The sequence below is a fragment of the Dendrobates tinctorius genome, unplaced genomic scaffold, assembly GCF_039654945.1.
Source record: "Dendrobates tinctorius isolate UK_male_01 unplaced genomic scaffold, ASM3965494v1 ptg000047l, whole genome shotgun sequence".
NCBI classification, from domain to species: Eukaryota; Metazoa; Chordata; class Amphibia; order Anura; family Dendrobatidae; genus Dendrobates; species Dendrobates tinctorius.
Genome location: NW_027361715.1, coordinates 11,977,346 through 11,999,798, shown reverse-complemented (window position 1 = coordinate 11,999,798; position 22,453 = coordinate 11,977,346). Strand labels below are relative to the sequence as shown.

Below are 22,453 nucleotides of genomic sequence, written 5' to 3'. Positions count from 1 at the left end.
CCAAGGACAACATCTACAAGGAGTTTGTATGTTCTCCCTGTGTTTGCGTGGGTTTCCTCCGGTTTCCTCCCACACTCCAAAGACATACTGATAGGGAATTTAGATTGTGAGCCCATCGGGGACAGTGATGAGAATGTGTGCAAACTGTAAAGCGCTGCGGAATATGTTAGCGCTATATAAAAATAAAGATTATTATTGCTATCTTCGATTTTGTCTACACAGAGCAGTCTAAATGTATGTAATATAAGCAGCGGGAACAAAGTTAGCGCAAAGACTCTGCCCACTTGTGAGCTGGAGACAGTGTTAGTTTGGCATTATTGCACGGTGTGTGAATTGGTCTCTATAGCTACATCATATATCCACAGTACGATTAGATAATACAGGGGACACATGTTTTATATTAGCCGAGATTAGGAATTGGATTTAAAGAGGAAACGTGGAGCCGTTCGCTGATCTTGTACTTAGCAGGATATTGGCACCGAGCAAAATTGTCTCGAAAAGCCGTGCGCTCGTGTTCTCCCTGCTTCAGTGCGAGTGACATGTTACAGGATTTTATACATGGCAAAGAGCTAGTGCCAGATGTTACTATTGTACTTATTATCGGACTTGCCTCACAGTATTTTTCGACACAAGTAGAGCACTTCTAATGAATGTGGAAATACAGGTGCTTCTCACAAAATTAGAATATCCTCAAAAAGTAAATTTATTTCAGTTCTTCCACACAAAACGTGAAACTCCTATATTATATAGAGTCATTACACACAGAATGATCTATTTCATGTGTTTATTTCTGTTAATGTTGATGATTACGGCTTACAGCCAATGAAAACACAAAAGTCATTATCTCAGTAAATTAGAATACTTTATAACAACAGCGTGAAAAATGATTTTAAAATCTGAAATGTTGGCCTAATGAAATGTATGTTCAGTATATTCCCTCAACACTTGGTCGGGGATCCTTTGGCATCAATTACTGCATCAATGTGGTGTGGCATGGGGGTGATCAGCCTGTGGCACTGCTGAGGGGTTATGGAAGCTCAGGTTGCTTGAATAGCAGCCTTCAGCTCGTCTGCATTGTTGGGTCTCTTGTCCCTCATCTTCCTCTTGACAATACTGCATAGATTCTCTATGGGGTTAAGGTCAGGCGAGTTTGCTGGCCAATCAAGCACAGTGATACTGTTTATAAACCAGGTATTGGTACTTTTGGCAGTGTGGACAGGTGCCAAGTCCTGCTGGAAAATGAAATCTCCATCTCCTAAAAGCTTGTCAGCAGAGGGAAGCATGAAGTGCTCTAAAATTTCCTGGTAGATGGCTGCGCTGGCTTTGGTCTTGATAAACCACAGTGGACCTACACCAGCAGATGACATGGCTCCTCAAACCATCACTGATTGTGGAATCTTCACACAGCAGCTTGGATTGTGGCCTTCTCCACTCTTCCTCTAGACTCTGGGACCTTGATTTCCAAATGAAATGCAAAATTCACTTTCATCTGAAAACAACACCTTGTACCACTGAGCAACAGTCCAGTTCTTTTTCTCCTTGGCCCAGGTAAGACGCTTCTGATGTTGTCTGTTAGTCATGAGTGGCTTGACACAAGGAATGCGACACTTGTAGCCCATGTCCTGGATACGTCTGTGTGTGGTGGCTCTTGAAGCAATGACTCCAGCAGCAGTCCACTCCTTGTGAATCTCCTCCAAATTTTTTAATGGCCTTTTCTTAACAATCCTTTCAAGGCTGCAGTTTTCCCGGTTGCTTGTGCACCTTTTTCTATCACACATTTTCCTTCCACTCAACTTTTTCCATTAATATGCTTGGATACAGCACTCTGAACACCCAGCTTCTGTAGCAATGACCTTTTGTGGCTTCCCCTCCTTGTGGAGTGTGTCAGTGACTGCCTTCTGGACATCTGTCAAGTCAGCAGTCTTCCCCATGATTGTGGAGCTACTGAAACAGAATAAGGGACCATTTTAAACGCTTAGGAAGCCTTTGCAGGTGCTTTTTATTAATTATTCTAATTTACTGAGATAATGACTTTGAATTTGGGTTTTCATTGGCTGTAAGCCGTAATCATCAACATTAACAGAAATAAACATTTGAAATAGATTGCTCTGTCTGTAATGACTCAATAAAAAGAGTTTCACTTTTTGTATTGAAGATCTGAAATAAATTAACTTTTTGCTTATCTTCTAATTTAGTGAGAAGCACCTGTATAACACTGGATTGGTTTACGGCCTTCCTTAGCAAAATGTTGGCATTTCACTGTATTGGCCTGAATTGCTGATGAAGGGGTCGATCTAGGCATGGGAACCGTTGGGAGAAGTCTATCGCCCATACGCTCCCACGTAGATAAATGAAAGTAGACTATTTTTTCTTCCACCAAATGGCACAGAATATACTTCATATTATTAAAGAAAAATTGGAGTCCAGAAAAATTTTTTAAGGTAAGAAAAAATGTGCTCCATTAGTAATACTTGGTGGGCTCCTTCACTGACAGCTGATGTGGACCTTCATATATGGACACTTAGCTACTGAATTCAGGTTACTCGTTCGGTCCCATTGCCCTGGGTGTAAAAGATCCAGCCTCACACCATGGCATCTGCCTCTACACTCTACAGACATTTGGGAAAGAATGACTTGATCTAGAGCTGATACCAGCGTGGTCCAGTAATGGGGACGCCACCATCGTGACACGTACCCTGATCCCAGTGACTGACAGGTCTCTCCCTAGTGCACACGTAGCACACCGACCGCTCTCTGTCTGGGGCGTTTCAGAGGGAAACACCTGGCTGCAGTGCAGACAGTGGTTCGGGCATCATGAACTTGGTGATGAATTCCCATTAATGTGGGAATGTAGAATGTGCTGTCTTAAAAGATCCTGTGCGTGTAATATGTAGATTGCATGATACTTTTGTCCATATAGTGTCCATCTGTGGTGATGGAGCCAGGTATTCAACTTTGGAAGGTCATTTGGCTACAAAATGAGTCACAGCCATTGATACTTTGCACATTGACAATGTCAAGGTCTCGGAGATGATCATAGGCGGCTCGGAGATGATCATGGGCTTAATCATCCTTTCACAGGTCTGGAATTGCTCTGGGGTATTAGTGTTCATTAAGAATGTCTAGCTGGTGTATAGAGTCTTACAGGCAGTTCTCTATGAGAAGAAGCAGGGCTGTGGATTCAGAGTTGGTGTCCATTTTTGTGGAGTCGGAATAAAATGGACCGACTCCTAAAATACATAATAAATTTGGTGCAGTAGTTAATTGCAGGATGTGCTGTAAATTTATTCATAAGAATTTAGGAAAGTTATAAAATGTCCTGTAAAAGTCCATTCTGTTCCTGATCTCAGGATCTCGGCTTTTAGTTGAGATGAATCTGTGCTGCACTTTATGCACATGCTCAGTAGTGGCCAGTGCTGTGGGGTCATAGATGAGATGAATCTGTGCTGCACTTTATGTCCATGCTCAGTAGTGACCAGTGCTGTGGAGTCGTAGATAAGATGAATCTGTGCTGCACTTTATGTCCATGCTCAGTAGTGACCAGTGCTGTGGGGTCATAGATGAGATGAATCTGTGCTGCACTTTATGCACATGCTCAGTAGTGACCAGTGCTGTGGAGTCATAGATGAGATGAATCTGTGCTGCACTTTATGCACATGCTCAGTAGTGACCAGTGCTGTGGAGTCGTAGTGGAGATTAATCTGTGCTGCACTTTATGTACACGCTCAGTAGTGACCAGTGCTGTGGGGTCATAGATGAGATGAATCTGTGCTGCACTTTATGTACATGCTCAGTAGTGACCAGTGCTCTGGAGTCATAGATGAGATGAATCTGTGCTGCACTTTATGCACATGCTCAGTAGTGACCAGTGCTGTGGAGTCGTAGATGAGATGAATCTGTGCTGCACTTTATGCACATGCTCAGTAGTGACCAGTGCTGTGGAGTCGTAGATGAGATGAATCTGTGCTGCACTTTATGTACATGCTCTGTAGTGACCAGTGCTGTGGAGTCATAGTGGAGATGAATCTGTGCTCCACTTTATGTACATGCTCAGTAGTGACCAGTGCTGTGGAGTCATAGATGAGATGAATCTGTGCTGCACTTTATGCACATGCTCAGTAGTGACCAGTGCTGTGGAGTCATAGATGAGATGAATCTGTGCTCCACTTTATGTACATGCTCAGTAGTGACCAGTGCTGTGGAGTCGTAGATGAGATGAATCTGTGCTGCACTTTATGTCCATACTCAGTAGTGACCAGTGCTGTGGAGTCATAGATGAGATGAATCTGTGCTGCACTTTATGTACATGCTCAGTAGTGACCAGTGCTGTGGGGTCATAGATGAGATGAATCTGTGCTGCACTTTGTCCATGCTCAGTAGTGACCAGTGCTGTGGAGTCGTAGATGAGATGAATCTGTGCTGCACTTTATATACATGCTCAGTAGTGACCAGTGCTGTGGAGTCATAGATGAGATGAATCTGTGCTGCACTTTATGCACATGCTCAGTAGTGACCAGTGCTGTGGAGTCGTAGTGGAGATGAATCTGTGCTGCACTTTATGTACCGTACATGCTCAATAGTGACCAGTGCTGTGGAGTCATAGATGAGATGAATCTGTGCTCCACTTTATGTACATGCTCAGTAGTGACCAGTGCTGTGGGGTCATAGATGAGATGAATCTGTGCTGCACTTTGTCCATGCTCAGTAGTGACCAGTGCTGTGGGGTCATAGATGAGATGAATCTGTGCTGCACTTTATGTACATGCTCAGTAGTGACCAGTGCTGTGGGGTCGTAGATGAGATGAATCTGTGCTGCACTTTATGTACATGCTCAGTAGTGACCAGTGCTGTGGGGTCGTAGATGAGATGAATCTGTGCTGCACTTTATGCACATGCTCAGTAGTGACCAGTGCTGTGGGGTCATAGATGAGATGAATCTGTGCTGCACTTTGTCCATGCTCAGTAGTGACCAGTGCTGTGGGGTCATAGATGAGATGAATCTGTGCTGCACTTTGTCCATGCTCAGTAGTGACCAGTGCTGTGGAGTCATAGATGAGATGAATCTGTGCTGCACTTTATGTACATGCTCAGTAGTGACCAGTGCTGTGGAGTCATAGATGAGATGAATCTGTGCTGCACTTTATGTCCATGCTCAGTAGTGACCAGTGCTGTGGAGTCATAGATGAGATGAATCTGTGATGCACTTTATGTACATGCTCAGTAGTGACCAGTGCTGTGGGGTCATAGATGAGATGAATCTGTGCTGCACTTTATGTACACACTCAGTAGTCACCAGTGCTATGGAGTCGGAGGTTTGACTTACCGAATTCACAGCCATCGGAAGAAGTATGCAAATTAGTTCTCAAAAATGGGTGACATCTACAGGTAGCTTCCCTGCAAGTCAACATGTCACCTGTAATTGGGCCTTGAAACATGATTATTGATATTAGCCAAACCGAGGATGTGTAGACAGCAGTTGAAGATTCTTGCCCTTTTGTCATTAGAGAACAAGGCATTCGTTTGCCAGCTGAGATGCCTTTGAAGCAGCTCTGGGGAATACCGAGAAGATCCAGTTGAAATTTGGCTTTTGGGCTGAAGGTTAAGGCCCAACATACACATGAGATGGTTGTAGGCTAAATTTTGTTTTAAATGGTGCTTCTGCACACACTAGCGCTCATTAGACAAGTTCTCTTATACACTGAGCCGCTGGTTGGGCCGCCTCTCCCATACGTGGAAGCGCTGGATGGGCCGCCTCTCCCATACGTGCAAGCGCTGGTTGGGCCGCCTCTCCCATATGTGCAAGCGCTGGTTGGGCCGCCTCTCCCATACTTGGAAGCGCTGGTTGGGCCGCCTCTCCCATACGTGGAAGCGCTGGTTGGGCCGCCTCTCCCATACGTGGAAGCGCTGCTTAGGCCGCCTCTCCCATACGTGGAAGCGCTGATTAGGCCGCCTCTCCCATACTTGGAAGCGCTGGTTGGGCCGCCTCTCCCACACGTGGAAGCGCTGGTTGGGCCGCCTCTCCCGTACTTGGAAGCGCTGGTTGGGCCGCCTCTCCCATATGTGGAAGCGCTGGTTGGGCCGCCTCTCCCATTCACAGGAGCGCTTGTTAGACTAGATTCCACATGCACAAAGCTGACTCTGCCGCCTCTCCCATGCACGGGAGCGCCCACTGTGTTTTCTAAGAGAGTTGCTATACGTCTTTTCTCAGAGAGAACAAAAAGATCGGCAGCTTGAAATCGAATGTGTTGGATCCTTATCTCCCCCGGCAATTGGTTGTTCGGGGCTCCCATGGACAGTTGATATCGGCAGTTTCAGCGGACATTATTGTAATGTGATGGGGGCTTAACGCACTCTTGTGTCCTGGGGGAATAGGAATGCCTGCTTAGTTGGCAATCGGGAGGATAGGCTGTGTCTTGCAAGGTCTAGAAATTGCACAGAATTGCCTTATGAGCAGTTTTTTCCCCACTCGGCTGAGACTGTGTTAATTGTACGTCTTGTTAGGAGTAGACTTGTGTAAACTTTTGACACTTCCACTTGATGAGCTGTCATCACGGCATTATTTGGCTACGCTTCCCAGGTCTAACGCTCCCGTTTCTTAAGTTTTCCGAGACCATATCCTTTGGATGTTTCTCGCCTGACATCTGGTACAACTGACACGAGATTTCTGACCTCCTCTCTCTCCATCACTTTCCCTCGGGGATTGAAGCCTGTTCAAACTAAGAACATTTTGTTCCAGGCTTTTTTTTTTCCTGCTACCTCCAATGCTGAAAAGAAACATGGCTTCTGGGAGTGGGGTATGGTTTATGTTACGCAGTGACATATGCTGTATTATAATAATGAGAGAGATCATGGCCTTTTGTTTCCTTGTGTAGGTAACACTTTTTTCCTGTTTCTCTTTCTGCAAAATCCTGACACCGTTATCGTGTTATTACAAGTACGATATTGGTCACCAAGTTACTGATAGATACAGGTTCTCCGTGTCAGTTCAGCTGGAAATATCATAGAGTTTACAATCTTACAGGGGTTGTTCACTTATTTAAGGGATACGGAACGTTGCCAGCCACTGCTGAGCCACTCCTGTTCGAATAGGTCTTTATAGTGATTCATTAATATAAAGGGTTGCACCATTACTGTTCTACTGATACCAGCTGCTGCATCAATATAATAGTAGTGGAGCTGCCCTTTAAATGACCGGATCTATGCTGCCTTCAGTGCTGTTTTCTATGTCAACTTTTAAGATTCTCGCTATTAATTTCTCTTCTTGGTTCCCGTGGTTGTTTTAATCAGTAATTTTCCATTAATAAGCTCTATTTACAGATGACATACCTGTTCCTAGATAAGTATCAGGAAAGAATGCAATTAATAGTCACTCATGTATGAACTAGACAAGATCTGCATCATTAACTTGTAGAAATCAACCATGCAATTCCATCTCCTTGAGATTACCTGTAATATTCTGTATATATTTATCGCGTTCTAGGCCCGGCGTCTGATTGTATTTCCGTAGACGTACGCGGAGCAGCCAGTGTAGCGTGCCCAGCCGGTTTGATATTAATCTTTCCTAGAACTTTGTTTGCGTTAGTTATTATTGGCGTTTGTTTGCAAACATCACTGATCGTCTTGTGCCATCTAGACGGGGCCATCTGATCTCTACAGGGTCTGTCCAATATCTTATATGTGATTCATGGCATTGTACAGTGCCTCAAAAAATTATTCATACCCCATGAAATTTTGCACATTTTTTTTCACGTTATACCCACAGACTTTACATGTAATCCCAACACTAAATAGCAAGTATCTTTGAGGTGTGAAGGAAATGATACATGGTTTTTTAATTATTATAAAAATATGCATCTGAACATTGTGATGTGCATTTGTATTCAGCCCCCCTGAGTCATTACTTTGTATCACCAACTTTAGTGCTGTAAGTCTTTTGAGGTCTATCCCTACCAGCTGTGATCTTCTAGAGGTGACATTTTTGCCCATTCTTTGCACACTCGCTCTAGCTCAAAAGATAGGATGGAGGTGTCTGTGAAAAGCAATTGGGATTTAGGTCTGGACTTTGGGCCATTCACACACATGAATATGCTTAATCATCCAAATGATCATCCTTTGTTGCTCTGGCAGGTATTTTTAGGATTTTTGTCCTGCTGGAAGGTGAACTTACGCCCCTTCCTCTAGTCTTGTGCAGTCTCTAACAGGTTTTCCTCCAGGATTGCACTGTATTTAGCTCCATCCATCCATCTTCCCATCAACTATGAGCAGCTTCCCTGTCCCTGCTGAAGAAAAACATTTCCACAGCATGATGCTGCCACCACCGTGCTTGAAGGTGAGGATGGTGTTTTCAGGTTGATGTTCAGTGAGGCATTCCTAACTGTACGGCCTCCTTTCAATACCTGCTGCTATCTTTCTGTCAAATAGAATGCCCACATCGGGACATCCAAATAAGGAAAAGATAATCTAATCATCAGACCAGGCTAGATTGCATTGCTCTACCTTTACATGGTCCCGCTTTGCCTTGTAAACTGGCTTCCGATCACACGGCTCTCATTTGTTGGATGATGGGGGGGGGCTTGTGAAATTAACTTTTTGTTTAAAAGATCATCATTCTAACTTGCAGCTCATCACCTTGTGTTGTAAGCAGTCCATGCACTGCTGAGCACAATGGCAGGCTGAAGCCCCCCCCCTTACACTTTTTTTATAGCTATATCACTGGTTAGTTCAGCCGGAAACAATCACCCATCTCTCCCATATACCGGTGCACTTCTTTGTTCTGTATTAGGGAGCCACTGTCAAACATCTCTGGCTGTGCCTTATCTCTAAGGGTACCATTACAAAAAAAAACATACCAGCGATCCCGACAACGATATGACCTGGTAAAGATCGCTGGTGCGTCGCTAAATGATCGCTAGTGAGTTGTCAAACAGTCAGATCTACTCCACAGCGCAGCAACGATCTCGGCGGTCGTTGGGACCATGTCACACAGCAGCGATTCTGACGACTCCCGCCTGCGTCCATGATTTTTGAGTCGCTAACGAGGTCGCTCATCGGTGTCAAACACAGTGATGCATGCTGGCCAGCAGGACACCAGCGATCAAAAAATGGCCCAGGACATTCGAGCATGATCAGCGACATCGCAGCGGGGGCCTGGTCACTGCTAATTGTCACATGTAACGAGATTGCTGGCGAGGTCGCTGTTGCGTCACAAAATCGGTGACGCATCAGCGATCTCGCTTTAGTGTGAAGTACCCCTAAGACAACAAAAAAATCTGCAGTCAAAAAATGCTGGATACATATCTGCCCTGGCATCATCTGTGGACTGTTGACCAATCCCTTAAATATCCATGGGTTCAGCTGACGTTCATCCCCTACATCCATGTTATGTGACTTCTAATAAAAACCAAACCGAATCTCAAATTTTCAGACACTTGTTTCGAGGTGTTGCACCTCCTCAGTGCAAAGCATGAAATCTGATTTGGCTGTATTAAAAGCCTCTGACTGGGATCTGAGGGGTAATGTTTATCCTAAGTCATGTGATAAGGCTCATTAAGGGGTCGATATTGACTTTTAGGATTTCTACTTCCAATAGGAGGCACTACAGTTCGAGTCCTTTTGCTCTCTGAAGAAGCCACTTGCATATTTAATTTCCCAAAGGAGCATTCCATGGCCTATAAGTTTTCTTACACTTGCATGTCAGGCATGTCTTAAAGGGGTTGTCTGGTCTAAATCAGTGAGTCACCCTGTGTGACTGCAGACTTATGAGTCCCCCCCCCCCCCCCAGCGCGCACACTGTGCGCTGCAGGGATTCGTCGGTTTCTGACCTGGGACCATAGGGTATCTATGAGGTATACATACTCCTGGCTAGTGGACGCAACCTCACTCCATACTCTTGTTTGGCCAACAGACATCTTGCCCGACTCTCCCATCCACGGAAGCACTCGTTCAGCTGAGCAGTCCTGTATCTCAGGGAAAACAATTTTATTGGCCGTCTGAAAGTTGTACATGTGTGATTGACGGACCATTAGTCAGCAGGTGCCACCATACACATCAGACCATCCGGCAAGATTAGAAAGCATTGTTCTCCTGCAAGTGTAGAGAAATCGGCCCTATACATATTAGACTAATGTCACCTGAGCCCACTGATATCCACCAATTGCCTCTTTGTAATGCTGGTGTGCCACATACAGTTCTTTTTGTGGATTTGTCTCTAGTTTGCTGCAGATTTCCTCTTTTTCACTGCACTTGTGCTTACAGTTGTACAATGTGTAAACCGGCGTGGTCCCTAAACAGTAGGAGACAGGAGATGGTGCTTGTAAAATTCTATGGAGGAGGGAGGAGGTAAAGGCAGGCAGACATTCTGCTGAAAGTTCTCCTGAAGAAACAGTTACTATTCTCCATAGGACTTTATGAGCACCAACTGTCATATATGTATAACCAGTCCAGGAGGAAGCGGATTTCTCTAAAAAGATATTTACAGCATTTTTTAAAAAATTTTTTCTGTACTATTGATTATGGAATTGGAAAATTAAAATGACGGGTACTCTTTTTAAAGGGTTTGAATAAGGCGTGGGTCTGCGTTACCCAGCCACTACAGAAATGACAGAGAACTGAGAATTTCTGTCCGGCGCCAGTAACAGCTGATTGATATTGGTGGCCTGTCCTAAGGATGGGTCATCAAAAAAAGTTGTCCATTTTAGTACATGTATTCCTTATATTTTCTAGAACAATGCATTGTGCTTTTCCTCTGTTATTCTTTCTAGAAATGTAAGAATAATTGACAGCTGGGAGGTAGAAAACGCTTGTCCGAGGCGTGTGTCCCTACAGAGTCTGGTAATATAAGTGCTGATTGGTGGCTGGTGGGTATATAAGGACACCCTGCCTACTAATAACACGCAGTTGTCACCTTATTCATGCGTTCCTAGTGGGAATAACCAGGATTGCTCAATGCGGAGATCCGACGCTCCGGGATGATTATTTCATTGGGGATATGGCTCTTTACGGAAGCAAACATGGCCGGACCGATCCTGGGAGAATGGAGGGATGGACCCTATGTGATGTAACATGGTGCATACTATCTCTTCTATTATGTCCTGCAGATCTCAAGCTCCATCTTCAGAGTACAGACTATGGGACATTTCTGGCTAATGAAGCCTCGCCACTGGCGGTTTCTGTTATTGACGACAAGCTGAAGGAAAAGATGGTGGTTGAGTTCAGGCACATGAGGAATCAGTCCTACGAGCCTCTTGCCAGTTTCCTAGATTTCATCACGTAAGTTTACCACTGTTTTTCTGACGTTGAATGTTTCATGTTTTGAATTGATAACCCTAAGTCAATGAATCTTCAGAGATATCAGTGTCTCCAGTCTGGAGGTAAACGTGATGGTGAAATCATTGTCGCCTGATATGGTGCAAATAAAAGTGAGAAGAACTGAAGAGGCCGTTCTTTCAGGTGGTGGCCACAGACAATTGCTCTCTTATTCCTTAATGACTGATATATTCTCTAGTTTAGCGTTTTGCTCTTGTCCATATCACTAATGGTAGCATGAGGCGGTTCCTGGAGGCCATTGAGGTTGCACAGGTAAACTAGCTCCGCCAGGGTGGTACATCTTTACATGACAACACAAGAAGGTTTGTTGTATTCCCCAGCACAGTCTCAAAAGTATGATAGAGATACCAAAACACAAGGAGAGCAGGACTGGGCTGTAGAAGGTCATCAACCCAAAAGTTAGATCCGAATTTCCTTCTTTGAGTGAAGAGGAACCGGTTGGGCATAGCTCGAGTCCTACAAAATGAGCTCCAGCGTGCTACTGCTGTGCTTCTGACCAAACTTTCAGAAATAACTCCGTGTGGGCCTGACGTCCTATAATGAGACGTGTACTCACAGCCTAGCTTTCTACCGCTTGACTGAACACTATAATTGGCAGGTCAGCCATTAGTACCCCAATCTCTTCACAGATGACTGCAGGTTGACGCTGAGCACGTATGACAGTCGTGAAGGCGTGCATCATAATCCAGCATGGTCTGAGGAGTGGGTCCTTCTAAGGTTGCACTAGCCTTCATGTGATGATAATGAAAGCCTGGTGGAGAAACAATGCCAGGCCTCGTGGCCTTAATATGTAGGCAGCTTCTGGATCATGAAGGCGTTGATGCCACTGACTGTGTCTCTTGACTTTTCCTAGATGTAAATCCGTTTGAGAACCTTTGAGACATTGTGTATCGGTGCATCTAACACCAACTGTCACAAGTCATTGTACGAGCTCACTGACGCCATAATCCTGGTGCTGTATTAGGTTCTCCTGGACTCCATCCTCCATCTCATGAGGACCATGCCTAGACGTTGTTAGAAGTGCGTTCAGGCACGTGGGGGCCCCACACTACGGAATCAAATTACGAGTTGCGTGTTGAAATTCACACACATTTGGATTCTCCTGTCATCTTTCCTTTGATTTTGGGTGTGATTTGGAAACCAACCTTCAATTAGTTGATTATTTTAGCTTCCAACAAATTACACTATTTTTATCAAGGATGATTTTTAACTTTAATTTCTTGCCTTGATCGGCAGGAGCAAAGCTCTTTTTCTGCAGCCCCATTGGATAAAAATTGAGCGGCGTTTCCGCATCTGATCTTCCCCTCCTTTTTGTAACTGGAATAAAATTGCCCCGATGAGGATAAAAATTCCCTTTTCTGCTGATACGTTCTGGTCCCAGCAGTCAGACCTTCACCGATCAATAAATTAGCACTTAGCCAACGGATAGATTATAATTTAGTTTCACCGGGCAACCCCTCTAAATAACCTGCTCAGAATAATGTAAAGTACCTGCTGAAGTTACTTGCCCTACCTAATGTGTGCTGCTCCCATTCTGAACAATTCCCCTGCCCGCCAGCTGGTCTCTGTATTTCTTGCAGCCAATCACTGGCCACAGAAATGCCCAACTCCGCCCCTCTGCAGCCAGTGATTGGCTGCAGCTCTCACATGTTTGTCCAGGGAACGCAAAGAAGTACAGAAATCTGGAAAGTGTAGGAATGAGAGGGAAGGGGCAATCGGTAACATTTTAATGTTTTTATACAGATTTGTGCCATTTCATACACCCAGAGAGGTGTTCCGAGTACCTTGGGTATTAGTGGTAATGGGCTTCAGTTTTCAGACCTGCAGTAGGAAAGTAGTAAAATCCTGTTTAGGCTATGTGCCAACGTAGCGTTTAAAACCTGACACCGGACTCCTTCCCAGAAAATGCGCGTTTTTTTTCAGTGCATTTTCTGCGTGATTTTTTCGCGTTTTTTCCCCGCGATTTTCGTGTGCGGAATTCAAGCACTTTCCAAGCGATTGGAAGCATCGCTTGGAATGTGATTGACAGGTTGGTCACACTTGTCAAACATAGTGTTTGACAAGTGTGACCAACTTTTTACTATTGAGGCTGCCTATGCGGCATCAATAGTAAAAGATAGAATGTTAAAAATACTAAAAAAAAAATAAAAAATCGTAATATTCTCACCTTCGGACGTCCCGCACAGCCTTCCCGATACTCAGCGATGCTTCCGTTCCCAGTAATGCCTTGCGAGACCATTGATGACATGAGGTCTCGCGAGGAATCGGGACCGTTACAGTATCACGGGACCGTGACATCATCAAACGACTCGCAAGGCATTACTGGGAACGCGAGCATCGCTGAGGCCCGGGAAGGCTGCTCGGGATGCCGGAAGGTGAATATAACACCATTTTTTTAATTTTAATTCTTTTTTTTTACAGGGATATGGTACCCAGGGCCTGGAGGACAGTTTCCTCTCCTCCAGGCCGTGGGTACCATCCGCACATGAGCCGCTCACTTTGCGCATGGTGGGCATAGCCACATGCGGGAAGTAAGCGGATCTCATGCATTCCTATGGGTGCGGAATCACGGCAATTCTGTGCAGAATCGCAGCGATTCCGCAAAAAGAATGACCATGCTGCGTTTTTTTCCGCGATGCAATTCCGCCGCGGGAAAAAATGCATCATTAGCACAGCATGTGCGGAATGCCATAGGAATGCATGTGGTACATTCAGTATGAGTTTTTTTAAGCGTTTTCGTGCCGAAAAATCGCGGCAAAAACGCAATGTGGGCACGCAGCCTTAGAGTCACATTAGCCACAACGTCGCCTACGCACCTCTTCTGATGTGCACAGAATGCTCTTAGTGGTGTGTAAAGAACGATGTCTTGTCCCCAGACTCTGTTATGTAAGTACAAATGTAATCTGGATGCCTGAAATCCCAAGAGGGTCAAATCCAACTGCTCCGGCGAAGACTGGAGTAAATGATCTGCGTTTTCCACAGCTTGGCAGGCCCCGTCCAGCTGGCAGGACTACAAGTTACTCACTGACAAAAGTTTATAGCTGTGGTTCTTAATTAGCCACAGTTTTTCACTGCGCTGCTCCCCACCGCCTGGCCGGGCGCGGAGAGTGTCCCGAGCAATGAGCACCTTGCCAAGTGCTGTTATAGTGTGTACTCGAAGCACAGATAGAGCTACGTGTCCGGAGACATTTATGGCTTAGACAAACATTGTGAAAGCTTCTGGGAGCAAAGTTACAGGTGCGGACAGTGATACAGAGTTAATGCACACTGTGCTACGAGGAACAGGCTGTTCGTGTGTGCAGGGGCTTGGGTATCCCTAATAATGTTCGATGATCAGATCACTAAAAAGTTGTTCTCGTATTTAGTTTTTACAGTGCCTACAAGTAGTATTCAACCCCCTGCATATTTAGCAGGTTTACACATTCGGAATTAACTTGGCATTGTGACATTTGGACTGTAGATCAGCCTGGAAGTGTGAAATGCACTGCAGCAAAAAAGAATGTTATTTCTTTGTTTAATTTTTTTTTAAATTGTGAAAACTTTATTCAGAGGGTCATTTATTATTCAACCCCTCAAACCACCAGAATTCTGTTTGGTTCCCCTAAAGTATTAAGAAGTATTTCAGGCACAAAGAACAATGAGCTTCACATGTTTGGATTAATTATCTCTTTTTCCAGCCTTTTCTGACTATTTAAGACCCTCCCCAAACTTGTGAACAGCACTCATACATGTTCAACATGGGAAAGACAAAAGGAGCATTCCAAGGCCATCAGAGACAAGATCGTGGAGGGTCACAAGGCTGGCAAGGGGTACAAAACCCTTTCCAAGGAGTTGGGCCTACCTGTCTCCACTGTTGGGAGCATCATCCGGAAGTGGAAGGCTTATGGAACTACTGTTAGTCTTCCACGGCCTGGACAGCCTTTGAAAGTTTCCTCCCGTGCCGAGGCCAGGCTTGTCCGAAGAGTCAAGGCTAACCCAAGGACAACAAGGAAGGAGCTCCGGGAAGATCTCATGGCAGTGGGGACATTGGTTTCAGTCAATACCATAAGTAACGTACTCCACCGCAATGGTCTCCGTTCCAGACGAGCCCGTAAGGTACCTTTACTTTCAAAGCGTCATGTCAAGGCTCGTCTACAGTTTGCTCATGATCACTTGGAGGACTCTGAGACCGACTGGTTCAAGGTTCTCTGGTCTGATGAGACCAAGATCGAGATCTTTGGTGCCAACCACACACGTGACGTTTGGAGACTGGATGGCACTGCATACGACCCCAAGAATACCATCCCTACAGTCAAGCATGGTGGTGGCAGCATCATGCTGTGGGGTTGTTTCTCAGCCAAGGGGACTGGCCATCTGGTCCGCATCCATGGGAAGATGGATAGCACGGCCTACCTGGAGATTTTGGCCAAGAACCTCCGCTCCTCCATCAAGGATCTTAAGATGGGTCGTCATTTCATCTTCCAACAAGACAACGACCCAAAGCACACAGCCAAGAAAACCAAGGCCTGGTTCAAGAGGGAAAAAATCAAGGTGTTGGAGTGGCCTAGTCAGTCTCCTGACCTTAACCCAATTGAAAACTTGTGGGAGGAGCTCGAGATTAAAGTCCACATGAGACACCCAAAGAACCTAGATAACTTGGAGAAGATCTGCATGGAGGAGTGGGCCAAGATAACTCCAGAGACCTGTGCCGGCCTGATCAGGTCTTATAAAAGACGATTATTAGCTGTAATTGCAAACAAGGGTTATTCCACAAAATATTAAACCTAGGGGTTGAATAATAATTGACCCACACTTGTATGTTTAAAATTTATTAAAATTTAACTGAGCAACATAACTTTTTGGTTTGTAAGATTTATGCATCTGTTAATAAATCCTGCTCTTGTGTGAAGTTTGAAGGCTCTAACTTATTTGCATCTTATCAAACCTGCTAAATCTACAGGGGGTTGAATACTACTTGTAGGCACTGTAAGTCTCCTTGCAGATGTTGAATCCAGGACCCCAGCACTGCAAAGCTTCAGTGCAAACCCCTAAGCCTGGGTGCGTCCCCAGTCTGTGTACTCTCTTGTTTAAACCTCCCAATTCATCCTCTAATAAATTATGGTTTTTGGTTGATAATTTCATTGTTTGGCTTTTCTTAAAGGGAATTTGTCACCAGGTCCTTGCTCCCTAATCTGAGAGCAGTCTAATATAGAGACAGGAGCACTAATTCTAACGATGTGTCGCTTACAGCGCTAATTGCTGTAGTTTTGATGAAATCACTGTTTTATCAGCAGATTATCACTAAAGTACTAGTAAGTGTTGCCGTGCAGTCCTCCATTTTCATGACCTCTGTGTAACCCCACCATAGGCAGATTTCTGCCTATGCACTGTGCACACAGAAAGCTGCCAGTCAGTGGTGTAGGTGGGGTTATACAGGGCTCAACATTTAGAGAACTGCAGTAGATAAAACAGGGATTTTTTTCTCAAAACTACAGCAAGCAGCCCAGTAAGTGACACATCTCTGGAATCGAGGTATCTGCCCTTACGTCTTGCTGCTCTCAGATGGGTGATTGATTACATAGCTGAGATCGCAATTGACCGTTTTGTTCAGGAAAGTGTGACTTTTGAGGTGTAGGTATAGGGAATGAAAAAAGATTGGTTTTTACTTTTGTTACCAAAAAACACCGCCTTGTCTGTGCGGGTGGTATGTTCCAGCCTTATTCTCTTGAATGAGCTGGATGCTCTCTTGTGTCTGTGGGTTGATCTTCTTTTCTGATCCTTTTCTAGACCCAAGTCCCAAACCTGTGTTGTCTTCAGCAACACTTGGCTAGGTCCAACAACGGAAAACCAGGCGGATCACATTGATATTGGATTCCATTGCGTTCCACCAACGTATTTTGTTTGCAGAAATGGCCCAATGCGCAGTGCCATTTTACTATCCAATATCCTCTGATCTAGAGGGCATTTCAGCATAGCCTCTATCTACAATTTCTTCTACAGCCTCTCTGCTGTGTGACTTCAAGTAAAGGAGCCTCCAGTCAAGCAGGAGGAGGCAGCACTGGGAGGGAAATAGAGCTGGAGTGACAGAGGCTTCAGATCTACGAATAGCTATTCAGCCTTATTTGCTTATCAATTCAAACACTGATTTCTCAGTTTGAAAGGAATGGACTAGTCAGGTAAAGATATTGCTGTACTTGTTTTTGACATAGCTGAATGCTGATAAAAACAGTTTAGAGGTTTGAAATCTTGCTCACAGATTTCCTTTAGAGGTGATTTTTCATTGTATTTTTTTAATTTATTCAGAATCCTTCCTCTAATTGTTGCTGCTCCATTGATTCTAGAACAGTTTTTCTTTTCCTTCTGTGCCCTTTTGTTCTAAAGTTACGCTCCTGGTAATAATAGGGCAAATTTTCCCTTCGGCCAACTGGGCACATACCACCGAGCTTTACTGTAGGCGTTTGCGTTTTCTCCTCTGATGCTGGCCAATCAGAACGCAGCCACGCCCACAGAAGTTGTGCGGCACATGCCCAGTTAGTTGACGGGAATACTTGCATCTTTATTATGGGAGGGCATAACTTTGGTACGGAGGGGCATAGAAGAAAAAGAAAACCTGTTCCAGAATCAGTGGATCAGCATGAGTCGGTGGTGGCACTGAGTTTATATTAAAAAAAAATATCCTGTTAAAGGTCACCTTTAAGGAATTGTAGTCCATTTGAGAAATGGCAACAGCTTCCCGTACAGACACATAAAGGTAAGTGGCGGCCTGGCGTCAGGCTGCCTGAACACATAGTAGGAAGGTTTGTTGACAAGAGGCCATTTCCGTGCTAGTATCAATATTGCTTCCTCATAAAACAGTAATTATAGGGATCAATGCTGTGTGTATAAAATACAACATCTGCTGACAGGTGCCCTTTAAATTGATGTAATTGCTGTTTTCCACTCGTCTTCCGTCAGCCTTTTATACTCGTGTACCTCATTATAGGTTTTTACAATTTTGTTATTCCTTATGCCTGGAGACCTCGGACTGACGTGATAGTTACCATTGAACAGCAAGTGTCCTTAATGTCAGTGATCTCGGCTTTCCACCGCTTCGCCTGGTGTTCTGCTGCTTTTACTGCTTGCTAACAGAAAGCAAAGGGCACAAATGGCTTCTCGGTTCAGTTTTAGCACCTCATCTATCTAACAACTTCTCCTTAACCCCGGTTATTTGCCAAGGAAGATAATTAATGGTTTCGTTTCCCAAGCCCATAGGATTAAACTTTTCCAGACCACAGAAAGAAAAAGGGTTGTTTTTTGGCCGGATAGTAATGTGTTTGAAGAAAAGGTCTCCTGCTGCTGCTGCATCCGCACTTCGGGGATTAGGACTTTTATGGTCATTGGACCCAAGTCCCAGGGTTCTGTGGCTCTGAAATAAATGATATGCTGCTTGGTGATGGATGTAATAAGACCACATGAGTGTTTCCCTGAACCCATCACTGTGAAATTATATGGTGTAATACCCTCATCCAAATTACCTGCCTAGTATGTGTTCTTTCCAAAATGTGGGCATGGTATCTAGAATGGGATTTTTAGAGAGTGAACCACTCCATTCACACCTCTTCAATGGATGTTCCACCTACAAATAAAAGGTAATGGCTTAATTGGCCATACCCAGTGTAGTCCAGTCAAAATACGTTTTGACCTGGAACAAATTCCAAGAAAGCGTTTTATGATTTTTTTATTACTATTATATGTGGGGAACAACATATTAAAAGTTTTCCAAAAATTGATCACCGCAAAGGTCCTAACTATGACGTCATAAGACGATGACAGCCATCGCACTAAAAATAACGAATATTTCCCTATTTCAAAGCTGTAGCTTTAGGTTACAGAAGAGTTTGCATTTTGTATACTATATATTTTCATATAACAATTTTTATACAAAGTTTTACACTAACTACATGGACAGGCGAGGTCATGACGTCATCAGTGACGTCATGACATATGTACATTTCTAGAAATTATAGAATTAATACACAGTGCATTTTAAGACCTACTTCATCACTGAATAAGCGTGTCAGGTCAATAGTCACTATTTTCATCATCAGACACTGCTTCCTCACTCATATTGTCACAATGCCCTTCTTGACATGGTCCACATACCCGTGAAAAAGGTAAGTCCGTGTCTTTTGCAAGTGCACCGAAGTGTACTACAACCACGAGAACAATTGCAGTGAATTATTTTCAGAAGTGTTTCTGGCGCGGATGAAGTATCCATCATCACTGGAACTAGACTGTTGTTCCGCAATTCCCATCCCCATTCAGTAGTGTCCATGGCCTCACCATTGTCCATCCAAAGCATCACTTGGAGGTAACTCCGAAGGGCATGATACTTAGTTGCAGAGGAGGTCGGTGGCAGTCGTTCAGGTGTAACAAAGATTTTGGCTGAACCAACTTTTTTGCAGAGAGTAGAATACCTCATTGCAGACAGATTGTCTCCAGGTTTGCCCCCGAACAATGCCACCATCGCTTTACACCCAGCGTCTTCAATCTCAGCTCTGTTTTTGTTAGGTGTGGAAAAGATTTTAGCACAGCTATTTAAGACCGAGTCTCCCTTCAAAACCTTGTGTAGACCGAGTTTTTTTCCGATTCGAAAAAACGCGGAAGTGGTATCGCAACCCGTGAATGCAGAAGACTGTTGCAGGACTCCCTTTATCCGAGTAGCAATAAAGCTTGTTGCCATCGCTGGTTGACGCGTGATGAAGTAACAACACCAAAAGATCTGTATCTTTGCCAATGAGACTAGTACTTTTGTTGGATGACATTGACACTGCTGCCTTAACAATCTCCACATCTGCATCCCCCTCTGATTTTATTGCTTGGCAACCTCTGTCATTCATGTGCTGTGAAACGAGATTGATAAGAGACTGTTTGTTTTCCACATTCGAAAGGAAGTCCTCCTTTTTCCCGACAAATTTCATTCCTTCAGCAATGTTCACTTTGTTACTTGTTCGTTTTTTGCGCCGTCGCTGATGGGTAATGTCCTTAGTGTTTGGTCCTCCAATGTAACCATCAAATACTATCGTAGCCTTACCATAGTGCTTTAGTGTGAAAGATGCATAGTCTTCAGCAATTGAACAATATGTCTTTCCTTCTGACCACTTCAGTCGATGGAGAAGAGAACCTCCGTCAAGAACATAATTTTCCACTTCTGGTATATCCTTGAGTACTGCGTCATCTGAACTCTGTTCTTTTATAGCAGCCATCAGTTGTGCTTTGTTTGGTTTGCGTAAGAGATCTTTTGCCTCAAAGAGGGGTGGTGGGTATTGTGAAAGTTCATAGGCCATCACCTCATCAAGGGAAAGATCAGCAGTTTGAGACACCACAAGAAACCTTTGGAACAAAAGAGCGGGGTCTATTGTTTTGTCCTTAGCAATGTCAATAGCCTCACTGGATGCCAGGGTCTTGGGTTTCATTGACCTCTTGTACTTAACTGAAAACAGTGATTGACCCTCCATTGTTGCCACTATTTCTCTGCCAATGGTGAACAGGTTATGGACATTCACATCCTTATTTGCATTGACACCGGTGATAATGTTGCGTAGAGACACTTCATCAGAGAAAGGTGAAAAGGTCTTGAGTTTATCTGCAATTTTCTCCAGGTCTTCACGATCTCTTCTCGTCCTTGACGTTCTTGCCACCTTGTGTTGTTCACTGGTGACAAAGCTCTGGCGAGTGAAACCCTGCATTGCATCACTGTAGGAAGAGGACACTGGCACAGACAGAGTCCACAAGGCCCTCTGATGTTCGGACATTCCACTTCCTCTGGTGAATCCTCCTGCAGTTTTTAGGGAGCGCATCAGAGCTTGCTCGATGACTAGGTCACAACCCAGGCCTGCCCAGTACTGATCAGTCCGCCTTACAACATGCAAGCCATTCGTAAATCTATGGAAGACTGATGGCATATCATCTTCCAGAGTGGTCATAGACTGGAGGTAAAGGTAGGCGGCCTTCACATAGTTCCCATGCCCAGCAGCTGGAAGAATGGGCAAACATTCTGCTACAGCATGATGGTGCATCAGCCAGGATCCTGTACGATCGGCCTCAATAAGCTCCCTTGCAATTCCAACCATCTGTTGGTAATTCAGCCATAGTTTACTGGTGCGTGAGTGAGCGGATAATCCGTTTCTTTTGGAGGACAAGAGGTGGACAGTTTCACTAAGGCAGGTAGAAGTGATGACTGAATTCAAGTCACTCTCCCCTGTCAGTGTCCGAGCATACAACTGCTCAAGTTCTTGCAACAGGTCTGCAAAACTGGGATGGTCGCAAAGTACTTTGTCTGCAACTTGCTGAGTAAAGCCCCTGTTACACATAGCGATATCGCTAGCAATATCGCTGTAAAGTCACCGATTTTGTGACGTAGCAGTGATACTGCTAGCGATATCGCTACATGTGATACTTACCTCCGACCGGGTCCCCCGCTGCTGAACGCTGGTCGCGCGAGAAGGTCCTGGATCATTTCTCGTCGGGCGCTTCCTGTGGCGCCGACGAGCGACGCGTGGACGCGGGCGGGAGGACGTCAGGATTGCCGCGTCTGACAGGTAAGTTGCGACCCCCGATCCCTGCTCTGTCACTGGTGAGATCTGCCTGTGTGGCAGCTCACTAGCGACCACTTAGCGATGCATCAGCGATCCATATCGTTGTCGGGATCGCTGGTGCATCGCTAAGTGTAACGGTACCCTTAGACACTGATCAAGGAGGAGATGGCCACGAACTGCACGCTGAACTGCCTTTCCAGTCATGAGGTGTTGCACAGCATTGTCACCGTAAATTGTTCCCAAGATCTCTTTGATTCCACTCCCATCCATCAACGTTCCTATGGCACCCATAAGATTCATCAATGTGTGGAAGCTCCCGAGCATCAGGACAACATCTCGAACCGGGCTGTCTTCAGGCACCTCGTGTTTGATTTCTGACGCTTTCCAGTAGAGTGGCTGATCGAATGTAACAACTGCAGCGGATCGGTGTTTATCAGCAAGGTTGCACAGATACTCAAGAGTAGAGAAGATGCATGACTTGTCTCCGGAATACATGTCAATGATGGGCAGGTAGATTACCAAAGACGACCCCGGATGATCACAGTCTTTATGTAGCATGTGCATCATTCCAT

General features: G+C 44.8%; 1 protein-coding gene across 1 annotated transcript in view; it reads left to right on the top strand.

Annotated features, from left to right (window-relative positions):
• ATP6V0D1 (ATPase H+ transporting V0 subunit d1) overlaps positions 1-22,453 on the top strand; it is a 107,740-nt gene that overhangs the window by 12,035 nt on the left and 73,252 nt on the right. Inside the window, exon 2 of the mRNA XM_073576206.1 lies at positions 11,097-11,268. Coding sequence (XP_073432307.1) covers positions 11,097-11,268 — 172 coding nt within the window. The remainder of the gene's footprint in view (positions 1-11,096; positions 11,269-22,453) is intronic.